We start from the raw sequence: 23,288 nt of genomic DNA, 5'->3' as shown, positions 1-23,288 counted from the left end.
AGACATCTCCAAGAAAAAAGCCAAGATTATATACAAACATTTACATGCTACTAATATAATGGCAATTTGTCATACTGTAACCATCAAATCATTTCTCAATGCACTTTCCCCAAACACACTGGACTTGTTACATACATTGACTTTTAGTCTACATTAGTCTCAAATTTTTTGGCACTACAGTACATGAAAAAGAAGAAATGCTATTATATGGGTCTTCCACACTGTGTCCTTCCTACTCCTTGGTGGATATTTTCTTAATTCTTGAGCCTCGTGCTAAAATGCAAATCAAAGAAGATTATTCTAGGAGTGTCTGTACAAAAGTTGCTAAGGATCAGAAATCTGATTAGGATTAGCTATTTCATAATCAAGTTGACCTTTTATGGTCTGCTTGGATTACTGATAACAACAAATCATTTTGATTTGATATGCAGCTTTTGGAATCAGAAATGCAAGTAAATACAAGAGAGAGGGAAACAATTGGGTCTCTGGATACCTTACATTGCCAGGGATAGGAATTCAATAGATCACAACTCATTCCCTGCCTCTTAACACTCAGATTCTTTTTGCATTTGTGAACCAGCAAAATTGCACGGGCCTTGAAACTATTGTATCATCTTGGGATATTGCTACGTAACACCTACACTTAGAAATAGATTCGGGGATTCACCTCCTTTGGAAAAGAAAAGATCCAATTATGGTGTTTCTGACACATAACATAATCACCTCCTGTAACTGCCTGTTTTATGTCAATAATCTTTTTCAGAAAAATGACCAACAAATGACCAACTACTCTATTAGTTTTCAATGTAATCACATCAAGCCAATTCAAAAATTTAAAGTTTACCTTTGCAAAGAGTTCATTCCTTTTCCTCTAACATGTCTAACATCTCAAATACAGAACTAAAAGTCATTTGAAATTACTTGAGCAAGGGAAGTTGCAGAGCTCTTGAAGGCACAGCTTATTTTATCCCCAGTTATTGTTAGACAGCAACTTCAATCCAAGAAGATACCCCAAAACATCCAGTGGAGGGGGCTCCAATTATCTTAGCCCAAGGCCTGGGAAAACAAAGCTTCATGGTTCTTTAGAACACCAACATTATTCCCAACATACCCTCAAAGTATATTTTTGATCAAGGTCTATTAAGAGCTGACTACTAGTATTTTTAATATCAGATTGATTTTTTCCTTTTTGGCCAGACAATATATCTGTCCGCTTGATTACAGTTATTACAGAACTCTGTACATCCCCATCTCCTTTTCATGGGCTAGTGGGCACAGCAGGACACATTCCTTTTAAGCTTCATCCACATTTTAAATTAGCTGCTTAATATAATTGTAAATAACTTTTGACACACGAGCTCAGAATAAATCATTATCATGAGCATAAAATAAGCTAAATCCTATAATTATTCTAAAAGCAAATGCAAAGCTGGCTCAGTAGATATCTTGACTTTAAAAAGATAACATTGTGTATTATGGTTCTTTTCGTTCACAATTAGAACATGGTTTACAATAAATTGTTTATTAATTAGGTTACTTAGGAGTTTTGGTCTTTGACTAACATAGTCAAACTGTTGCAACTGGTATTCTTTAAGGGTGTTTTACAAAAGTTGAATTTAAGTGGAATGCAATAAGATATTTAAAGGTCATTTTACACTATCACGGACAGTACAAACTTTGTGCTCACTGGCCAGAGTTCCATTAAAAGCAAAAGTTTAAAATATACCAAAAAAAAAGGAATTTAAAAAATATAATTACAGCAAATTTTACAAATAGTAAAACAGAATTTGCCCATATTCAAAGAAACACAGTCATATTAGTCAACTTATAATAGCTGTATTTAGAATGGATTTGAATGACCTTGCAATTTACTTAAACTGTAAAACACACTAAGAGTCTTTATGGACAATGCAGCAAAACATTTTCAATTGTTCTTTTGCTACAAGAATAACTTTTAACAGAAATTTAATTCCAGGATAATGAAAACCTCTGTCTGACTAGGAAGATTTTCTGCCAGTCACAGAAGATGGGGAAGGAAAAGAGGTGTTCTCTGAGAATCTTCCAGTAAGGCAAAATAGTTGGAAAATATATATCACACTTCTCATTTTTAAAGTCTCTGCTTTAATGAGTTCTTCCAATCTTATTCATGACAGTCCTGATCTTTAGGTTAAAGTTAGTGGACGAAAAATGATGGCAAAAGTATGTCCACATTTATTATGTACAAAACTTATCAAGAAAACAAGAGCAGTTAAAACCCAGTTGCTTATGTGAAATATTTTGGGAAGGGAAAAATTATGTGCGATAAATATGTAATTCTTCATGATAAAGCAGGAAGAAGAAAAATACTGTAATACACTAAACAAATCACCTTTCTCAAAAACCATATCATTAAAAGATTATAAAGAACATAAACAACTAACTTGATTTATACTTCACTTTAAAAAATCTGGCAGCATTTCAGAAACCTAGCCAAGAGAAAGATAAAGCCATACAAAAGATACTGGAACCTCTGCAAGGGTGAAAACCACCCACCACTTAACTCGGAAAAAAAATAACAAGAGTTTTGTTTAAATAATACTAAGGCTTGGCAATTATAGTTTGAAAAATTGGAGAAATTTCAAAGCCAAAAAGAATACCATCTTCTTTCAGTTGTTTAATGTCCTATAGTATATAATCCAAGGATATGATGCAAGAATATAATCTAAATCTTTAGATTAAGAGAAACTGGGTTAAGGAAATCTTAAAGAGTCTTTAGAAACTTTAACAACCAAACTCAAAAGGCTGTAAGTTTTGCAAGGTGGGTTAAAAGGTTACATACATTGGAAATATATTTGTAATATACATAATTAACATACTTTTAAAATACAATCATGTTTGTGTAGAGGGAATGGGACAACTTGCCACAGCCAACTCGCTGTGACCAACTCGCCACAGTCAACTCACCATGGCCAACTTGCCATGGGATAATTCACTGCAGGACAATTTAACAATTCTATTTAATTATTTAAAATAAATAAAAAAATATTTTAATTTTTGCCATTCACATTTCATTCTGTCCCTACTTTTGCATCCTTTCTTTAATGATTCTATTCCACCATTTCTTTGATATTACTGTAATTTTTGTCCTGTGTTGAATTATGAAGTAACAATGTCATCACACAGTCAACTTCAAAAGCACCATTTTACTGAAAGATAGTACAGTAAATGAAGATAATTCGGTGGTAAATATATAAATTTCAGGACAGCTTATATTTATTGAACTAAAAGAGCCTTTAATCGCTGTATTTATGTATAATTTTAAAGAATGATTCATATTTGTACTGTGCATGTGCATGTAAATATAGATTATTTACCCACTTGATTAAAAAACTAAATCAGTTGCTGTATGAATAAAATAAAAAATAATAAAAAATATAAAAAATAAAAAAATAACCAAGAGCTGGGAGCTAAATAAGTGAATTATATACAGTATATTAGGAATAATTCTGGCTTATTCATTGACATAATTCTGACTACATGAACTTCATTACTGCAACCTGAGAACCAAAATCTGATATCACTCTTCAAGTGATTTACCCACTGATATTAGAAATGAGACAAATGAAGAGCAAATTAAGCATTTTGTGTTTTTAGAGTCAGTTTGGTTTAGTGATTAAGACACTAAACTAGAAACTGGGACACCATGAGTTCTACTCTGGCCTTAGGTATGAAAACCTGGTGGGTGACACTCACTCTCAGAGAGGGTTATCGTGGGGGAAATAGGAGGAGGACCATTTATAAATGAGTCAAGTTGGCCAACATAGCTAATACTCCTAAGTCATTTACTTAAGTCATTTATAAAAATAATAAAGGCATGATATAATTAAAATTAAATAAATTTCTTCTTCATCTGATCACTGTATATTGCTTTCCAAAAATAACATGGCTCAACATGAGAGTTTTCTAACTGCAGTGAGATAGATAAAATTCAAATGTGCAAACATTCTTTAGAATTAGAAAATAGATCCCTGAATGATAAATGATAGCTTACAGGTTTGTATCTTAGTGCATCTCTGTAGGAACCAAACAAGGCCACCTGAGCTCTGAGGAACGCCCTGGATACTCCATCACCAGTGGCTGTGGACTGCTTCTTCAGTTGATTTTTCAAGGCCGAGACCTGCATTGACAGAGAAGAACAGTTAATTTAACACTTCAGAAATTGGTAAAGAGAGGTACAAACCCAATCAGCAGGCAAGCTCTGGTTTCTGCAGGTCAGCCAAAAAAATCATGTTCTTCCTTGATAGCTTATCTTTTTAACTGCAAAGTACACCTGCTGATCTGTTAATTGAAATGAAAGCAGGGGAGGCTGGTAAGTGCTAATGCAAATTGGTTTATGCTCTCTTTTTTTTCCCAAGGCCTCTTGACATAAATAAGCTTTAATTATTTTACAGTAAGTGGTTTATGAGATTCTTTTTCTGTAGATTTCTTGCCACCATCATACTACTTATTTGGATGTCTCAGATAAAGATGAATAGATATTGTTCAATAGAGTTACAACAACTTTCTTTAGTTTTCAAATTTAGCTTATCTCTTGAGTGTAACCCCATTTATTCTGTGCTACCAAACTTAGAACCATGTGTTTTTTCTCCTGCCAGAAGAGATTTCACTAATGCTGTAGTTTATCATGAGCCAGAAATGATTCAACTAAATGGTAATGACAATGCTTTTATAAAATCACCATACTGCAGCTTATGAGTTGTGTCTATCTCTAAACCAGCTCAGGGTCAGAACTAATGTTATATAGCCTAAGTTAAGATAGTATACGCAAGAATGTATGTTATAAATAAGTGTCTGTAGTATATTTAAAAACAATCTGTTTTTCAAGGGGTTTATCAGAAAGCTGGGAAAAGAAGAAAGGACGCAATGGGAGGTCAGGATGGATAAAGTGAAAGTTGAAACACTGAATTGGAAAGTTTAGGTGAAGTATGAATGGAAGAGAGACTAACATTTGCATGTGAATGAATATGTACATATCCATATGCTTTTATACTTAATATGGCTCTTGAGCCCACGTGCGCATTCCTTTTGCGTGTATTTTTTCAGCCAGTTAGCATATAACACAATAAGTTCTATACAGATACACATGGAATTCATATGAGGTTCTTGCTCAATAGTGTTTGGATAAAAAAAAAACTATGAGAACTAAAGAAGAGCTCCACAACTGCAGAAAGTATTCTGCCAATAATTCTCAGAACAGGAGCACTTTTGGTTTTACAGAAGAATTGTATTAGAGTTAATAATGAATTAATGATTCTTATTTTGCAGACAAGTTCACAGGTTGCAAATATCACTGAGTGCAGCTTATGCAAAATCTCAGCTAGCATTGTATTTATCTATGAAAATCAAAAGGCATTACTACAACAAATGTGTTTTTTTAAAAAAATCTACAACAGTGAATATTCTTTTTTCTTCAGATAAGCAGCCATGATTATTCTTGACAATGATTATTGTAATTGAAGCATCAATCTAATTAACAATGCAACTCTGAATAATGCTAATGAGAGCTGAACATGGCATCGGAGAAAAGACTAACTCTACAGGTGATAAACTTTCACAGTAGTGACATTTTCCAATGTAAAGTCACAGTTACTGTGATATGATCAAAGACAGAGACCCCCATTGGGTCTAATTATAACTATAGTTTTGGAAAAGAATTACTGAGTTATTATGTTCATAATCTATGCAGAAAGGCCTTTACAGTATAGGTCCTCTCCCTATAGTTGTGATCCTTTCCATTTATATTTGAGCACCATGGATTCAGATAAAAGTTTAGAGTCTGATTCATTTAGACCATGAAGAGCCTATTCCAATATTCACAGAAGTTTAACCATACCCATCCAAAAAAAAAATTCCCGATTTTTAAAAAATATATATTAAATTAGAAGTTTGTGAAGTAATTGATCCATTCGATATATTAATAACACATATATACAGTTATGTACCATATAGAGTTTTTTAAAGGAGGAAGCAAGGTATCAAAGCAACAGCAAGTGTACATAATGGAGAGGGAACTGGTGTACATTTTAGAAAATCAGTTGCCTGTTTCTATAAGGTAATTATTGGAACAAGCAAAAAATAATAATCTTAAGCATTTTTAAGGCATAAGCTTCACTGAATTCAACAGGTCTTCCCTCCAATAAAAAAAATGGATCATAGTACGAACACACTATCCGTTATCTGCTGTTTTTTCCTCAGATTAACGATGTTTTAAATTAATCTCAAGGACGACTAATGCATAACAGAGGTGTGAAAATCATTTCGTTTAAACATAAGAGACAGTTTTATAGTATTGAAAAGATACTGCACATACTAACTCTAAGATCGCATCAATTGTATTGGGTTCTCGTTGCTCTTTGTCTTGTAGCATAAGGAAAAAGTACACTATTCTGACAAAGCGATGCTGATAAACTGGAAAAAATGCAGAGGCCAGGGTCACTAACTTTTGGAATCAGTAAGAGAACTAGGAGATACTGCCCTGGACAGTGGTGGGATTCAAAAACTATTGCTACCAGTTCTTTGGGTGTGGCTTGGTGGGCATGGCTTGGTGGGCGTGGCAGGGGAAGGATATTATAAAATCTCCATTCCCAACCTACTCCAGGGGAAGGATACTGCAAAATCCCCTCCCCAACCCCACTAACCTGCTTTCCAGCTCCGTCCTCCTGTGCAGGGCAACAAAAGATGACCCAGCCGATCAGCTGGGACCTGGGAGGCAGATAATAGATGGGGGTGAGGTCAGTCAGAGGTGGTATTTGCCAGTTCTCCGAACTATTCAAAATTTCCGCTACCGGTTCTCCAGAACTGGTCAGAACCTATTGAATACCACCTCTGGCCCTGGATAATCAAAAGGGAATGCATGTGAGTGTGTACACACGCACATAAAAACAATACTGGAACTTGTCAAATCTGACATTATAGTGAAAAGTTAAAGCACTAAATCTGTAACTAATTTACTGTGAACAGAATGGAGCACTGAAATTGATCTTCAGTCCCCCAATATTAGGAATGCTGCTATTTAATAATTTTACATACCCCATGTATTTTCAGGTACAGTTCAATTTAAAAGGAGGGCAGAAAGATATAGTTAAAACACAAAGTAGAGAGCAGTACAATGGTACTTCATGACCAACTTTTTCTGTTCATTAGCTCAACCATGGTCACAGCTTTATAGCAAGATGCATGATGCGCGCCTGTAAACATTTAAATTAATATAAATTAAATGACCTCTGTGATCATATTAAGAGCAAATGCGTTCTCTTCGCTGATGTTGTAAAGCTATTCAACATCACAGACAATACTACTACCCTCCAAAAAAGACCTTAACTCTGTATCAGAATGGTCAATCAAATGGCAACTTCAAATCTCAACAAATAAATGCTCTGTCTTACATATTGGCAAAAAAAAATATATCAGAAAATAAAATACAAGCTAAATAATCAAGACCTTGTTGAGGATCCAAACTTTGTCAAGGACCTTGGAGTATTCCCCTCTAATGATCTAAGTGCTAGAGCCCACTGTAACTACATAGCCAAAAAGGCATTGAGTTGTTAATCTAATCCTATGTAGCTTCTTCTCTGGTAATATCACACTACTAACTAGAACATACAAAACATTTGCTAGACCTATACTTGAATACAGCTCATCAGTCTGGAACCCATATCATGTATCTGATATTAACACAATTGAAAAAGTCCAGAAATATTTTACAAGAAGAGTTCTCCGCTCCTCTACTCATTGCAGAATACCTTATGCCACCAGACTTGAAATTCTAGACCTAGAAAACCTACGCCACCTCCAGTCCGATCTAAGTATAGTATATAAAATCATACATTGCAATGTCCTACCTGTCAATGAATACTTAAGCTTCAACCATAACAATACAAGAGCAAACAATAGATACAAACTCAAGGTTAATCGCACCAAACTTGATTGCAGAAAATACAACTTCAGCAACAGAGTGGTCAATGTTTGGAATACTCTACCTGACTCCGTGGTTTCTTCCCCAAAAACTTTAACCTTAGAATGTCTACAATTGACCTCACTCCCTTCCTAAGAGGCCTGTAGGGGGCGTGCATAAGCGCACCAATCATGCCTACCATCCCTGTCCTATTGTTTCTTTTTATTTTTCTTATAAGTATTTATCTCATGTATTCAAAACTATTCTTATATCTGTATTTTGTAAGTGATTGACAAATCAAATAAATACTAAATACTACAAATACAAGGAGGATCTGTTGTCATAATAGAGTCCCAATTCCACACTATGCCTAGAAAAGGGACTTTCAGTGGCTAAACCTGTTGAATGCTAATGTTAATGAAAGAAAAGTGTTTGGATTTTCAGAAAATTAATAAAATGATCATTCTGATATAATAAAAGAATGTACATCCATATGTATAAGAAAATGAATATTTATTTGTGCATTTTAAATAACTGCTGTTAAATAATATGTGGTTCATATACAGGTAAGTCCGTGACTTACAACCATTCATTCATTGACTGTCCAAAATTACAATGGCAATGAAAAAAAAGACATGACAAGTTCTCACATTTATGACTGTTGCAGTGTCCTCGTGGTCATGTGATCAAAATTCAAGTGCTTGTTGAGTGGCATGCATTTATGATAGTTGCACTGTCCTGAGATCATGTGATCACCATTTGAGATCTTCCCAGCTGACTTCTGACAAGCAAATGGTCAATGGGTGAAGCAGATTTGCTTAATGACCACATGATTCCCTTATGAACTGCAAAGATTTGCTTAAATGTGGTCAAAAAGGTCATAAAATGGGACATGACTCACTTAATAACTGCCTTGCTTAGTAACAGAATTGTGGGGCTCAATTGTGGTTTTAATCTGAGGATTACCTGTAATCATCCTACGAAACACATCCCTTTTAAATGAGGTGTTAGACACTAAAACATTAATTAATTACAATTATAATTAATTAATATACATAGGCACATACATTTTGGAGCAATTTAAATAATTCAAATTATTAAATAATTCAGAGAACATTTTGAAAAATGATACTCTCTTTTTTTAATTTTAACAATACCAATATATTCTACTGCCTGTCTCTCCTCTTCCTTTTGGTAACTACTGATTAGCATATTTCACTCTGAACTATGAGCTACTTGTTTGAAATTAATATATATCTACTTCCACTTACTTAACAGTACTAGAATGTCAACAACCTGGTCACTGGGGCAGAAGTGCAGCTTATCCAGCAGCAGCATGACTTTGAAATACATTCAACAATGATCAAAGTTCAAGAATACAGAAGTGATGTTCCGAAGGGTCTGAAGAATCCATTACTCCAGTTCTGGATGAATTGTTCTAATTATAATTTAATTTCAGTTAAAAATATCACTTTTAGTTTTTTTTTTTTTGTTTTTGATTTTGATTTTCAATTCTAAAATCTATATTGTAGTTGTGCAATCTGGATAGCTGAAGAACATTTCTTCCTATGCTTCCCTTTCCCAAACTACAAGGTGATTTGAGGTTTTCTGCAAAGAGTCTTTTGAGGATCACTATGATACATGAATTATTAATTCCAGAAGCTGCTTTTTGATTTAAGAAATTCTCTCTCCAGAAAGGGTTTGTCAAAAAAGTTTACTTTCAGAGAAAGAGTCTGGTTTTTCCTTTTAAAAAGATTTTATGAATTAGACTGACCTGAATTTAATGAGAATTTCATGCTCATTAGCTTTTACTCTAATTATCTTTTTATGATGGGATGTAAATTATAAGTCTGTTTGAAAGTTAATTATAATAAAAATATCACAAGGCATTATATGTAATATTCTATGAGAGTATACTTTTAGACTTCTAGCCACTGTGAATGAAACTTTAAATAACATTTAATAAATAACTGCAGTCTGAAACCAACAATCTTCAGTCTCCTTTTTTCAGAAGACTTCCTTTCTTCTATCTATTAGCACCTTAGAAATTGTAACTTCATTTTAAGATTTTTTAAAATTCTGCTTTCAGGACAGTAGGACAGTATTGTTTGACAAGAGTGTTATCTGGTATTCTGTTTAAAGATACAATTAAGATGTGAAGAATGAAATTAGGATAATCATGTTGGCTTCAACTTTTTAAAGAGTTCTGTCATTAGTGAGATGCGCCAGCCTTCTCAGCTGAATTTTTACAGAACCCCACAGTATCATGAGTCTCTAGTGGTTCTGCAAGAGATGATTTTTTTTTTTTTTTGGGGGGGGGATCTTCATTTTTTTGAATTGTAAAATTTTTGCATTTTTTGCATTTTTTATTCAGGGGTCTCTTGAGACCTCCAGAGGGGAAAAAATGCACAAAGACTACCCTAGATATTCCAGATGTGATTTGGAAAATAGTTATTAATATAAATTTTGTTTGGAAAATTCATCTGCTAAAATGCTTGTGGTGCCAATATGTTGAAACATATAACACTACATTCCATTCAATATCTGTCCATATATAGCCTCCACTTCAAGTGATAGTAAGTATCTTAAAGTTATTCAGGACCTGGTTATCTAAATCATATAACTGGCATCACAGAATCCATACTTGCAAGAATGCAGTGGCTTCCAACAGTGGCCTCATACCTTAAACTCTCTTTCAAATGTAGTATCTATGACAGGGGTGGGCAAACTACGGCCCGCGGGCCACATCCGGCCCGTTGGTCTGTCCAATGCGGCCCGCCCCTGAAAAAAAATCGCTGCCATTGGTCTGTCCAATCCGGCCCGCCCCTGAAAAAAAATCGCTGGGCGTGGCGTATTGCCCTGTGCCGCGTGGCCCCCAAAGCTGCAAAACAGTGCGGAGCGATCTAGGGGTAGGAAAGAAAAGAAATTTGCAAAGGCCTCGGCTGGGAATTCGAAATCACCTTCGAGTGCGACCTCTCCGAAGGTGAGTCCCCGCCGATCCCCATTTTTTTTCCGGGGCTTCCAGGCTTAAACTTTGCAAAGGCAAAGCTTGCAGGCTGGAGCGTCTTCCCGCCGAGGAGCGGGAAGGGTTCCACCCGGCAGGCGGGGCGGGCTGCTTGGAGCCACCTAAAGCTAGGCCGCTGCTGGTGGAGCCTTGCCCTGCCTTGGTGCCCCGTTTCCCGGCTCGGCGGTCCTGCTCGGGCGGCACTTTAAAAGCCTGCTCCCAGCACCCGAGCAACTTCCCAGCAACTTTCCGCTTCGTTTTAACTCGCGGGCGCTCGCGCCTGACCCCAAGCCGCGCGGCAGAGGGGAAGCCCGGTGGGCGGGCGGGCAGGCGGGCTGCTTGGAGGAGGCAACCCGGCGGCGCTCCGGGCTTCCCCTCCGCCGTGCGGCTCGGGCGGCGCGAGCGCCCGCGAGTTAAAATGAAGCGGAAAGTTGCTGGGAAGTTGCTCGGTTTTCCGGGGCTTCCAGGGCTTTGCAAAGGCAAAATTTGCAGGCTGGAGCGTCTTCCCGCCGAGGAGCAGGAAGGATTCCGCCCGGCGGGCGGGCGGGCTGCTTAAACTTTGCTCAGGCGGCACTTTAAAAGCCTGCTCCCAGCACCCGAGCAACTTCCCAGCAACTTCCGGCTTCCTTTTAACTTGCGGGCGCTCGCGCCTGGCCCCGAGCCGCGCGGCAGAGGGGAAGCCCGGTGGGCGGGCAGGCTGCTTGGAGGAGGCGACCCGGCAGTGCTCCGGCAGCAGCAACAGGCAGTTTCGCCCGGGCTCCGCTCAGGTGTCCGGCTGGGGCTGTCAGGAGTTGCTACCACCGGCGCAGTTCCGTGCGGCTCCAGTCCTGCGTTGCCTTGGGAAGGAAAAGGCAAAACCAGGAGCCGCTGAGCCTGAGCCTCCGGTGCCGCTGCTCCCATTGCAAAGCACCGCCGCGGCTCTTCCTTTTTGCCTTTCCCTTCCCGAGGCAACGCGGGACTGGAGCCGCGCGGAGCCGCGCCGGCGGTAGCAACTCCTGACTCAGGGGGCCTCCGAGGGGAGGGGAAGGAGAAGAGGGGGGAAGGGTGGGGGGGGCGATTCCCAAAAAATCTTGTGCTGACCCGGCCCGTCTGTCAAATTTTAAAAGTCAATGCGGCCCCCGAGCCAAAAAGTTTGCCCACCCCTGATCTATGATGTAATGTGGATTCTGTTTTAGACCTAATGTTATTAAATGTAAGCCTGATTTATAAAGAAAAACATAATGAGGATAATAACTAAATAGAGCAAAACATTTATTAAAGAAAATTAACTTTTATGAAAAAAATGGGCACAAAAAGAAAAAGGTCAACTGAGAAACATACATATAAAAAGACAGGTGGGATGACTGCACAGAAGAACTGTACCCTTCAAAAATCCTAAAATCAATGATACATATGAAGATAAACTAAACCAAATATCATAGACCAGGGGTCCCCAAACTCTGGGCCGTGGCCCATGACCAGGTCGTGGCCTATTTGCAAACAGCCCACATGAGCATCAGGTCGGTGTGCACACATGAACATGCAGCTCAACTTGTGCAAGTTGAGCTGTGAATGTGCGGGTGTGCTGGCCCAATGCTCATGCAACCCAGTTCTCCTCTCCCTCCCCCAGCCGGGCCACCAAGCTGCAAAGGTTGGGGACCGCTGTGCTAGACAGTGAAATGGCCCTGGAAAGTACCGCAACAACAAAATGCTGAAATTAAGTTGTGAGAGTTCTGTTTAAAAGCTTATAAGATGATGACAAACTTTTACTGGAAGTTCATAAATTAATATTAAAAAATTGTAACAATGCCCAAGAATTGGAAAAGATTAATTTATATTCTAATACAGGTCTGTCAAACTGGCAGCCTGCAGGCTGAATGCATCACGTGGAGGCCACATCCATCCCAACTCCACAAAGGCAAAAAACTATACATCGCTATACATCGCAATATGTCACATGACGTGATCGAGTTTTACACCTGTGTTCTTATATCACAAAGAGTAGCACACAGGAATTCTTACACAGAAGAATAGCTGCACTTATCTTACATCTAACATGAAAATATTCTAGGTTTTGCAATCAAGATCCAACAATATGTGAAATAAGAATTGCCAGCAGTACAAGTTGAATTCAGGCAAAGTCAAAGTCAATCAAAGCCATATTGCTAATATCTAATGGAAGTTAGCACAGGAATACCAAACTGATGTTTATTTTTAATTTGACTTTTGATGTCCAAACCACAATAAATTGTCAATAGTCTTTAAAGTACTCCCTATTAAAAAATATGCATGATGCCCAGGAATCAATAGAGTTTAATATGAAGCACCTTAATTATGTTAAAAACTTGGAAAAGAAAGTGTGGAAGTTATATATTGGCACCAAATATTTAATTTACATGTAGAAGATATCTTGGAGATGCTGGAATAGACAAAATAGAAACTGAATTTAAAATCACTGGGAGAAATAATTAATAAAAATAAGTTGGAAATACCACTTGGATGGTTGAAAACAATGATGAATGTAAAAGAAAAGAATAAAAAAGCCAGATGGTTAAAAGTTTTCTTAAACTACAACGACATTCAACAATCTAAGATTATGTTAATACAAAACCATCCCAAAGCAGGTAAACAGTGAAGATACTGAAACAGTAAGAAACTTTATTTTCCTGGGCTTAAATATTGTAGGATAACAATTGTGGTAATGAAATAAAGACTATCTGCAACTTGAGAGAAGGATTATGACAAAATATTGAAGTGCAGAGGCATCACATTAAATACAAAAGTAATGTTCAGTACACAATATTCTAAGCTGTAATATATGCCTGATAAAACTGAATCATCACGAAATAGAATGAAGAAAAAATAATGCCCATGAAATATAGTGTAGTTAAAACACTTCTGAAAATAATTTGAACTACAAGGATACCAGGTAAAGTGAACCAGATTGCTCACTGAAAACACTAATAATGAAACACAAAATGCCAAGGACAGAATCATTGGAGAAGACTTTGATGTTTGAAAAAAATGAAAACAACTGCAAAGGAGATTGACAGAAGGCAGGGTAGTAGATGCTATTATTGATGGCACAAGATAAACAATGAGAGTTCAAAAAAGCAGTTACTGGCAAAGAATCTTGGTGATTCATTCTGGCAATGAAGATTTGAAACTGACTGCAGTACCAACAAAGCTGCTTTTTAAATTTGGTTTCTGGAATGTATCACTTAAATTTTGTAAAATATACTGTTTAAATTGCTATGCCCTGAAATGTAAAATGTAGATAAAACATCAAGCAGGGAAAAGGGAGATAGAAAAGAAACTGAAAAATGGGGACAAGTGGAGGAGTTGCTAGCACAGAAATATTATATATACAACATAGTATTAATATATTTAGCAGCTGTAACAAATATAACTTCATTTCCTTAGTTAATTAAATCTTATAGAAGAATGATTGTTAATTCCAATCAATTAAAAACCTTTCTCTTTTCTGTGACAACACAAAATTGTTTGGAATATCAGTACAACTCAACTAACAAATGTATTCTTAAATTAAATAATTTAAATATTACCCTTATAATGCACTAAATAACTTTAAAAATATTTTTCTAGTATAGTATATAATCATAATAAGACCAAAATGATACTTAAATAGTGACTATCAGACAGCACTGGCAAGAAATGACAGGAAACTTCCAAATATATCCCCACCCCTTTACCCGTTTAAATGTGTATTTTAAGACTCTGTACACAGCTTGCTTATTAAATAGAAAATAAGTCTTTTGACCTTGGATATTTCAACATCCACCATCTATTTATCTAGAAACAAGTAATTGTGTTTATCATGGGATAGCAAACTTGAAAAATTTTTTTGGAAATACAGATATGATAACCAAAGAAAAGAACTATTATGAAAACATGGGATTATTATGTCCAAAGGATGTTTGGACTGACTGTTCTTCACGGGATTACATTCTTTCAAAAGGAGAAGGAGTTCATTTATGGACTCTGCCTTGCTCCTTAAGAAAGAAATGGCATCAATAATCAAAATTACCTAATAATATTTGTCTAAAAAGAAATCATCCCTCCCAATACCGCAGAATTAGCCATCATTATTTATTATTTATTTATTTATTATTATTTAATTAAGATATCTTATGGAAAAGATAATTGAAGATGGTAGATATATTTGGAATGCTGAAAACCTGTTGCTCAAATAGAATGTCTTCCCTTGGTATGCACCATCCTCTCCGATTCATCATTTCTTTATTTTTAATCAAATGGGAAATCAGCATCTATAACAATACATCCAGCAACAGGCACAACTTCCTCTGCTCCTCAGCAAAAAAATTCTCTTAAGTCATAGCATGTTTATAAATGAAAATTGTTTGTGTGTGGAGAAGAGAGATTTGCAATGTAATGCTTATTTCATAAATGTGTCATAGAAATGTTTCCCAGAAATGGGGAAAAGAAAGAGAAGCCTGAGGTGCTGGAAGAGGTGGTGGGAATAAAAAGATGGGAATTTTATGATTGGCCAAACTTGCCACAGCATTATATGATGAGACAATATATTCTCCTAATGTGCCCAATACCCCAAACAATAATCCCATTTTGTCATTCTTCCTTCCTCATCTGGGACAACCACTTCTAGCCATGAAAAACTCAGGTAAAACAAAAACACCAGTTGCAGATCTTGCATCTTAAATCTTTACTAAAGTGGAATCTGCCAGATTGCTGAGTTTTCTCTGCAATATGGCCTATTATATCAATATCATTTAGTCAGCACACCATGCTAACAAAGAATTTTGAGAGTTACAATTATAACACATCTAGAGGGTATCAGGCTTAGGTGGCTAATTTAAGATAAAATTTTAACCCAGGGGGAATTTTATTTGACTGCTTTCCTGATATCTACCAGAAATTCCGATCTGACATATAAGGAAAGAAAAACTCAATGACTAAATTAAACCAAAACCCTGTTTCTAAGGGAGCCACTATTTATGTAAGGGAGGCAGCTAGGTCTCTAAAGCAAAAGATAAATCTACAGTGAAATGATGAATTATAAAAGCTAGGTATCCCTGGAAGAAGACAGGAAAAGAGAAATAGAAACAAAGTGTTTTTAAAAAGCCTTGTGTTGATTTATTTTTCCAATTTTGAACATCTTAGGAATAGCAAAACTGCTACTGGAATGGTAGTATTATTAACTATCAATAAATCTAAACTATTATGTGTAAATATCAGAATGAAGCCTTTAGGATTAACAACACACACTACATAATGAAACACATGAAGGATCCACATGAAATAAGACAGGTAGTTCAGGACAAGTGTGACCACTGACCTTTGAATACCCCCTAGTCAATCTAATAAGCCTAATATATTTTCCATGTATAGAAAGGCATTAAAGCCTGTAAGTGTAAGTGTAATGTTTTGGTGAATGAGCTGAAAAGTCTTGCTAATTTTTAGATAATTATATGAAACTTACATAAATATATATATATATATATATATATATATATATATATATATATATATATATATATATATATATATATATATATTAATTAATTATATTAAAAATTAAATTAAATTAAATTAAATAATAATGTTTTTCAGATTTCAACTAACTTTTTTTGAAAAATTTTTTTAAAAAGCATTCTCAATTAATGAGATATTGTAACATGAATGAATCACAATTTTACAAATCCTGGACTTGTAAATACGGTACAATAGGCATAAGAATCATGTAATATTTTAAGTCTTTCAGGTTATAAAAAGCTGAGCCAGAAAAAGTATTCAGGAATTTAGGAACAATTTTGAATTCATGTTTTGATTCCTAAAATAAATGTAAAGGTTTATTTATATGCTCATTTTTTATATGTCCCCATTAACACACTACTTTATCTCTTTTAACACTTTCATATATAAAACCTATATTTAATATATAAAACATTTTAATGTCTTTGAGAGAAATGGGAGGTTCAGAAATATAAATAAATAAATAAATCACAGTAGATTATATACCACAGATGTAAGACATTAGACGCAATGTACATAGGGAAAGGAACCTTATTTTATATGCAAAGATTCACATATTTTCATGTATTATAGAATAATAACATAAGTATTTTTATTTGATAGCCTTTCTCAAACCTGTTTATTGTTTAATATTATTAAAACCACCAACCGCCAAATACAGACAATATTGGTATATGTACATAGTACAGTATCAACTTTTCTTGGTCTATAAACTCACAAAATTGCAGAGAAGATAAGCACCCCACTTTCAGTCTATGCTTATATGTGGTTTTCATTAACAATTGAGAACTACAAAAGGGTGCATTTAGCATGGAAGCAATCAGGACCGATAAACAACTGGTACAAGAAATAAACTATAGTATGTACTACCAGAAGGGAAAAATAAAACTTTTTAGAGTATACAAATAATATATTGTTTTATGTTAATATTTTACATGGAATGTTCATTTTTGTAAAGGGCAAATGCTAATTAAAATAAGATGTTTGTAGGATTTCATATAGAGTGAAATGATAAACAGATCGGTATGTTTTCACTAACAACTTACTCCAATTCAGTGATGTTTTCTTTTCATGCATATGATTATATCCCACCAAAATTAATATATGAGCTTGTTTGTAGATAAAAATGTCTAGAAATCTTTGAATTGACATTCTATTCAGTCCAATTTTCCTTAGCAAACATATTAAAAATATTTTTTCTACTAATATATTTAGAAAATCTGTTAAATCATATTGTCTTTTAGAAAAATAAGACAGAAGAATCCAAAATAGAAATGCAGGCACCCCAGATCATCTTTAGTAGATGTATGCAAAAATGTGTCCCTTTTCATACATTGGGTGCATAAAAATAGAGAAATCTCTTTTGTACTCAGTACTCTATGTGCTTGGAAACTACCCAACTATAGCACTATGAATTTATATGGGATATACATAAATGATCACTTCTTCTTAGTGCAAGATCAAATATACATTCCCATCAATAACCACATATTTTGAGATTTAAATTTATTCTGGTATTAACTTCAAGATGTTAATTTATTTAAAGTAGTTTTAAAAATGAATAATGCAATCAGCTATTACCCACGTTTGTTAGTTCCTTTTCAAAAGCAAAGTAGTAAAACATTAATCTGAATATTATGCTTTTGTTTTAAATAACATATAAAAATAAATGTCCTGATATGATGAAAGAACGTATATATTAAAAATATTATAACTAGGAATAAGGTTGCTGTTTTATTGTCTTGAGTGGTCTATACAAGTATATATGAATGCACATGTATGTATGCTCACATATGTGTGTGTGTGTGTGTGTGTGTGTGTGTGTGTGTATTTCATTTGAGAAATAATATCGTATTATTTCAGTCTCGCTTTGAACCATCTGTTATCATCAGTTTCTACTGAATTCTGTCTTTAAAATGAGCAAACTGTGGTAGGGAAAAAGCTATTTTTCAGAACCATGTTGCAGAAGTCCAAAAGAAAGTAAAATGTTATTTTTGGGGTGTCTATATAATATGAACTGTAGAATATATCCTATTATACGCATCCAGAAAAGGGGGGGGGGGGAAATAATCAGATAAAAGACCAAGTATAACTGCCACAATTTATCTGCCTTTACAGTCAAAAGGCAGTTTTCGTCATTTTCAAAGGATCCAATGTATTTTATGACAAATAGGTTTTGCAGTTTAATTTACAAATAGAATTGTAAGTATGGCATTGTTGCTCTGCCAAAGCAAATGACAAACAGAGTAGAGTTTTAAATTCATGCCATCCTCAGCAGGATAGAAGAGATTAAAATAAAACTGAAATAATTTAGACAAAACAAATAAATGTTTCAAAAAGTTGAAGGAGATCAAAGTATGCATTTTCTGACCCCACTCTACAAGCATTTCTTATTATATTGACCAATGTCATCAGATCGTTAATTAAAAGGAGAAGTGCTGGCAGGTGGCAGGGAACCAGCAGCCGATAATTGGCCCCCTTCTTCTTTTTGCCTTCAAAAACTCCTTTTTCCCCCCTTGCAAGATATGCCACTAGGCAGTCAGAAATGCCTACTTTGTAATATAATGATTAAGATGAGATGAAGAGACTCTTGCATTTAAAGCTGCTATGCCTAATGAATGCAGCAAGCTTTATAATTATGATCTTCCCTTTTTCTTCACAATAAGGAATATGACATCCCCTCAACATTTCCTCAACTGTCAAAAGCAAGTAAACAAACAAACAAAACAAAACAAGACACCATTAAATAGGAAATCTGATAACATAATGTTTGATGGAGGAAGGTACTTTTTTTTTAACTTAGCGGGGGGGAGGGGAATAAAACCAACTAGACTTACCACTTCGCTTGGTAGATTGCTCAGGTCATTAAATGGTGTTTCCAATGTATTTGTGTCAACGTTTAGCATCACCACATCCTCCACTGATTTACTTTTGACTCTCTGAATAAGGAAACATATTGAGTGCTTCTCTTTCCGATTTTCATTTAAAAACATACACATATAAATCTAAATTGTAAACGAACAAGTAAACAAACTAGAGATGAAGCAATCTAGGTCACAAAGAAATAAGCCAATATTTCCATGGCAGCATTGTGCATTAAGAATTCCCTTTCATAATGCATCACTAACATAATTAATGAAATTTAGAGTATTAGAAATAATACCCATCAAGACTATTTCTTACAATGCCTGAATAGGATCTCCTATTCTTCTGTCACTATATAAAACCATTTATCCAATATTTGCCTTGCCATTATTTGCCTAGTGAGAAACAAGATGCTAGAACAAGTGGACATTTGGTTTGGTTCAGCAGGGCATTCCTTACAACCTTCCTTTTTTGATTAATGCAAGCATAGACTGATAAAACACAGCAGATACAGGCTTACAGACTTAAATAACAAGAAATAGATGACATGTTATAATCTCACATTACTGTGTACATTTAATATCTAGGCATGTCCCCATTGATACCAAGGAAACAATTCCATGATACTGTTGGACAGGCTTTCTTGAGTTGTTCGCTCTTTTAAATTTAACCTGTATGATCCTTAATCAAGCAAATCAGTAGTCTTTCTAATGCCAGTTTTAAGCAACGTCTATGCTAGATGAAATGGCTCATCACATATGGATATACTGAGGGGAAGATTACTTTTCTTACAATAGTTTCTGGCCATTTTCTTTTCTCACTCAGTCTGAACTTCTCAAATAATTGCAAGAATATTTGAAACAAGCAGGTGATCCTGCCCGGTTCCTCCCCACTCCATAATTCTATTCCCTTCCATGCAGAAGTCTCGATATCATTAAAAGGCACACTGCCAGAAAAGCTTGGTAGAATGTTCAGCATTCCATTTTGAGGCTGATATATTTAGGACTGCTTCAAGGGTTCACATGAAAGGAACTGTTCCTCCTCTGCTGTAGCTAATGAAGATGGGAAGTTCTCTTATTCTGTTTCTCAACTACAGAGAATCTCATATAAAACAGAGGAATCCAAGGTTAAACCAACTTGTTTCTCTTTTCCCCTCCTATCCTCCCAATTACCCATAAGTTGCATTTTTTTAAATATTGACGCCTATTCAGGAATAGTATGAGAGATCCAGTTAGGCTTTTAAAATGCTTGCACATTATGCAGCCTTAACATATAGACATGGAGAAAGAGAAAGTTACTTACCTCCATTAAACTGAAGTGAACTCCAATCAAATAAGGCATTGGTGCACTGAAATTAAAGGGGAGGAGAGGGGGAGAAATACATTAGATACTAGGAAGATGTAAGCATGTTTGCCAGCTCCAAATATTAAAATGCCCTGTAAGCTGGAAAATTCTGGTTCAAAACCTAGCTATCATTCCAGCTTTAAAGTAAGGAATAAGACAAGACTATCTTGCTTTCAACAGCTCTTACCTTCAACAGCTCTCACTTCTAAGTGTGAACTTTACCAAATGGAGACTGCAGTCCTCTCCCAATAGTTTTTTTCTTATCATGCATGCAATATGATCACTGATCCATATCTCTGGGTCACTCTCAGTACATATTCAGAAGAAACGAACTGGATCGTCGCCATTTACTAATTACTATTTTGTATCCCCTATATCTATGCAATTTAATTATTTACTTAGTAAAATGTTGCTAATTGCAATGGATCAAAAAAACTCAGGGTGGAGATAAAACCATCAAACAAATGAATATGAAAGCACTTATCAGCACATGATAGGTAAAACAAGATGGATAAAACAGATAAACCAGGCTAAACTACCAACAGGCTTGGATAAATTGTCAGGTCTCTATGTGACGTTAAAAGAAAACAAAGGCATGTGCCAGCCAGGCTTTTCAGAGAAGAGAGTTTTATAAGACAAACAGAAAACTCCTGTCTCATATTTGCATTTCTTCGAATAAAGGGAAGGTGGAGGAACCCCCCCACTCATCAAATTTTTATATTTAATATTTAGGCAGGTGATACAACAGAAGCTGTCCTTTAAATATCAAGGTCCCCAGCTGTTTTAAAGCTACCATAAATACCTTGAACTCAGATCAGAAGCTACTGAAAGTGACTTCAGTTCCTGTAAAACTGAGATAAATTGGTCAGTTTGGGCTAATAATCATCTTATAGTAATGTATGCTCTTATATTTTCAATCAGTAAGCAAGTCCAAACTGTCCAAAATAATTAAAACATTGGGGTTGTAACTGACAAAGATGAATCTAGTAGCACACTGAAGGACTCCCTCAAGGACTGAATACATCCATTTCAGTGCATGTTGCTTGCCCACTTCCAAAAAGAAGAATCACTGATCCATATAGACACCATCTTGTCAGACAGCATTGCTTTATTGGTTGTGATACATCTTATTAAAACATCTAGACTTCAGTTTAATAGTAGCAATATTGCAATGACTCTAAAGACTGGGGAAAATAAAATTGGGTATTATCATCACATTGATGACACCTGACTTTAAGTCACAGATGCCCTTCTTCAGTCTATTCTTTTATATTTTAATAGAATGAAGGACAGAAAATAATTCCATACCATCTCCTAACTCAATAATCTTGAGCAGATCAGAAAACCCAAATAATGTCACCTGTGCAAGTTAACTGAATAAATTCACATGGAGTAAAACTGGCTCTATTTTTCATTTATTGGTTTTATTCATGGAATAATCTCTTATACTGCATTTAGCTAATGCACAGGTGAAACTCAAAAACTTAGACTATCATACAAAAGTTCATTTATTTCAGTAATGCAACTTAAAAGGTGAAAATAATATATGAGATAGACTCATTACATGCAAAGCAAGATAGTTCAAGCCGTGATTTGTCATAATTGAGATGATTATGGCTTACAGCTCATGAAAACCCCAAATCCACAATCTCACAAAATTAGAATATTACATGCAATCAATAAAACAAGGATTGTACATGGAACAATATTGGACCTCTGAAAAGTATAAGCATGCATATGTACTCAGTACTTGGTTTGGGCCCCTTTTGCAGCAATTACTGCCTCAATGAGGCGTGGCATGGAAGCTATCAGCCTGTGGCACTGCTGAGGTGTTATGGAAGACCAGGATGCTTCAATAGCAGCCTTCAGCTCTTCTGCATTGTTCGGTCTCATGTCTCTCATCTTTCTCTTGGCAATGCCCCATAGAGTCTCTATGGGGTTCAAGTCAGGCAAGTTTGCTGGCCAATCAAGCACAGTAATCCCATGGTCATTGAACCAGGTTTTGGTGCTTTTGGCAGTGTGGGCAGGTGCCAAGTCCTGCTGGAAAATGAAGTCAGCATCCCCATAAAGCTCGTCTGCAGAAGGAAGCATGAAGTGCTCCAAAATCTCCTGGTAGACGTCTGCGTTGACTCTGGACTTAATGAAGCACAGTGGACCAACACCAGCAGACGACATGGCTCCCCAAATCAACACAGACTGTGGAAACTTCACACTGGATTCAAGCATCTTGCAGTGTGCGTCTCTCCATTCTTCCTCCAGACTCTGGGTCCTTGGTTTCCAAATAGATGCAAAAGTTGCTCTCATCAGAAAAGAGGACTTTGGACCACTGAGCAACAGACTAGTTCTGTTTTTCTTTTGCCCAGGGAAGACGTTTCTGACATTGTTTGTTGCTCAGAAGTGGCTTGAGAAGAGGAATATGACATTGGAAGCCCATGTCCAGGATCCGTCTGTGTGTGGTGGCTCTTGATGCACTAACTCCAGCTTCAGTCCACTCCTTGTGAAAGTCCCCAACACTTTTGAATGGCCTTTTCCTGACAATCCTCTCCAGGCTGCGGTCATCCCTGCTGCTTGTGCACCTTTTTCTTCCACACTTTTCCCTTCCACATAACTTTCTATTAATGTGCTTTGATA

At 35.9% G+C, this 23,288-nt stretch overlaps 1 protein-coding gene across 3 annotated transcripts in view; it reads right to left on the bottom strand.

Annotated features, from left to right (window-relative positions):
- DENND1B (DENN domain containing 1B) overlaps window positions 1-23,288 on the bottom strand; it is a 213,437-nt gene that overhangs the window by 41,636 nt on the left and 148,513 nt on the right. For all 3 annotated transcript variants that reach the window (XM_026671732.2, XM_087960788.1, XM_087960789.1), the window contains 3 exons: window positions 20,616-20,661; window positions 19,286-19,387; window positions 4,031-4,156 (listed from right to left, as the gene is read on the bottom strand). In XM_026671732.2, the coding sequence (XP_026527517.1) occupies window positions 4,031-4,156; window positions 19,286-19,387; window positions 20,616-20,661 (274 nt within the window). The remainder of the gene's footprint in view (window positions 1-4,030; window positions 4,157-19,285; window positions 19,388-20,615; window positions 20,662-23,288) is intronic.

The sequence above is a fragment of the Notechis scutatus genome, chromosome 3 (assembly GCF_049901735.1).
Source record: "Notechis scutatus isolate UNSWTSFEM ecotype Mainland chromosome 3, rNotScu1.2, whole genome shotgun sequence".
Lineage (NCBI taxonomy): Eukaryota > Metazoa > Chordata > Lepidosauria > Squamata > Elapidae > Notechis > Notechis scutatus.
This window is presented reverse-complemented; position numbering and strand designations above follow the sequence as displayed.